Source organism: Vigna umbellata, chromosome 1, assembly GCF_029865625.1.
Source record: "Vigna umbellata cultivar VRB3 chromosome 1, Vumbellata_1.0, whole genome shotgun sequence".
NCBI lineage: Eukaryota > Viridiplantae > Streptophyta > Magnoliopsida > Fabales > Fabaceae > Vigna > Vigna umbellata.
In genome coordinates this window covers 47,927,229-47,928,813 of record NC_142165.1, presented here as the reverse complement: position 1 = coordinate 47,928,813, position 1,585 = coordinate 47,927,229, and the positions used below count along the sequence as shown (strand labels likewise).

The 1,585-nt window shown below is 42.2% G+C and overlaps 1 protein-coding gene across 1 annotated transcript; it reads left to right on the top strand.

Annotated features, from left to right (window-relative positions):
- Positions 1-497: 497 nt before the first annotated feature.
- PSBY (photosystem II BY) lies at positions 498-1,346 on the top strand. The gene has a single exon (XM_047293084.2). It carries the CDS (start codon positions 566-568, stop codon positions 1,133-1,135), a length of 570 nt encoding a protein of 189 aa, XP_047149040.2. The 5' UTR covers positions 498-565; the 3' UTR covers positions 1,136-1,346.
- The last annotated feature ends 239 nt before the right edge of the window (positions 1,347-1,585 follow it).

Sequence of the window (1,585 nt, the reverse complement as noted above, 5' to 3'; positions counted from 1 at the left end):
CCTCTTTAATTGCCGACACCCACCAAAATACTATTACGTTCTTACATTTCTTTTTTAATATTTAAAAAATATATATTTTAATATAAATTTTTTAATAATATTTTGATACAACATGCATATTATATTTTTTAAGTGATTTATTATTTATTTATTATTATTATATTAACGCATTGTAAATTCAATTTAAAAGAAAAAGATGAGACGGTATATACTATTTAAAATCACATATGCTTTAATTATCATCCCTTTGAACGACGTGTCGTTCCGATATAGTAAAAAGGCGTGTTTGGGAGAAGCAGTTTAGCAGGAAGAAAGACAAGAAAAAATAGATTTGGGACATATTGAGAAGCGGAAGTGATAAGAAAAAGGAAGAATATGAGGTGGAAATCTGATCTAAGCCTCTGTTTGGATAAGAGAAAAATCTAGAAAGCGCAACCCCATTGGACCTCGTTTCTCCAACGTGGCTTTTCCAAACGCTAAATTGCCACTCCTCACTCAGAACCACGTTCCCCATCTTTTCTCTTCCACACGCACCACCACTCTCAACTCACACACCCACTCAACAATGGCAGCAACAATATCAGCAATGGCCATGATCAACGCCAAATGCCTCAACCCCACATCACCAAAATTCCCGACCAAACTCACACCCTCAAAACCTTCTCTCCTTTCTCTTCCCAAGGGCCTTATCGCCTCACCCGAAACCACCAACCTCTCCGTTCCCACAGCCGTCGCCGGAGCCATATTCACGGCCCTAGGAACCTGCGACGCCGCGTTCGCCGCGCAGCAGATAGCGGACATAGCGGAAGGCGACAACCGCGGCCTGGCCCTGCTGCTGCCCATAATCCCAGCCATAGGGTGGGTGCTGTTCAACATTCTGCAGCCGGCGCTCAACCAAATCAACCGCATGCGCAGCACCAAAGGACTCATCATCGGGTTGGGTCTCGGCGGCTTGGCTGGACTCATGGCGGCGCCGCCACATGCAGCTGCAGCTGAAGTCGCGGCGATCGCCGAAGCCGCGAGTGACAACAGGGGGCAGCTTCTGCTGTTTGTGGTGGCACCGGCTATTGGGTGGGTGCTGTTCAACATCTTGCAGCCTGCTCTGAACCAGCTGAACAGGATGAGATCTCGGTGATGATGAAACAGTGAGGGAATTAATTCCTGTGATATCATCATACAATAATTCTCTTGTAACTTGTATCTATCTGATGCTATATTACATCACCTTCTCTTCTGCTTTTTTTTTCTTGTGACTTCCTTGATTCATTCCATTCCGATCTCTTTTTGTTGCAACTGTTATGGGACCTTCCATTTCCCTATCATGGATCTGATTGAGTTTGAGTTCATGTGAGTTTTGAGAACTTGATATATATACATATTGTGTTGCACGTGCTAGGGCTGAGTGGCAATTTAGATTGAGAAAGGAAAAGTTAATTCATTCTGTGATACCAACCCTTACTTGATTTAGTTAAGTTTTATTCAGTAATTCAGAACAAGAAAAATTAACTATGAACAGAATATAATTTGAAAAGTATAAATTAAATACATTATTAACTGAACCAAAGTTGCAGACATGACACTGTCA

Excerpts from the sequence above, each read along its gene's own strand:
- PSBY (XM_047293084.2), top strand. The coding sequence starts at position 566 with ATGGCAGCAACAATATCAGCAATGGCCATGATCAACGCCAAATGCCTC.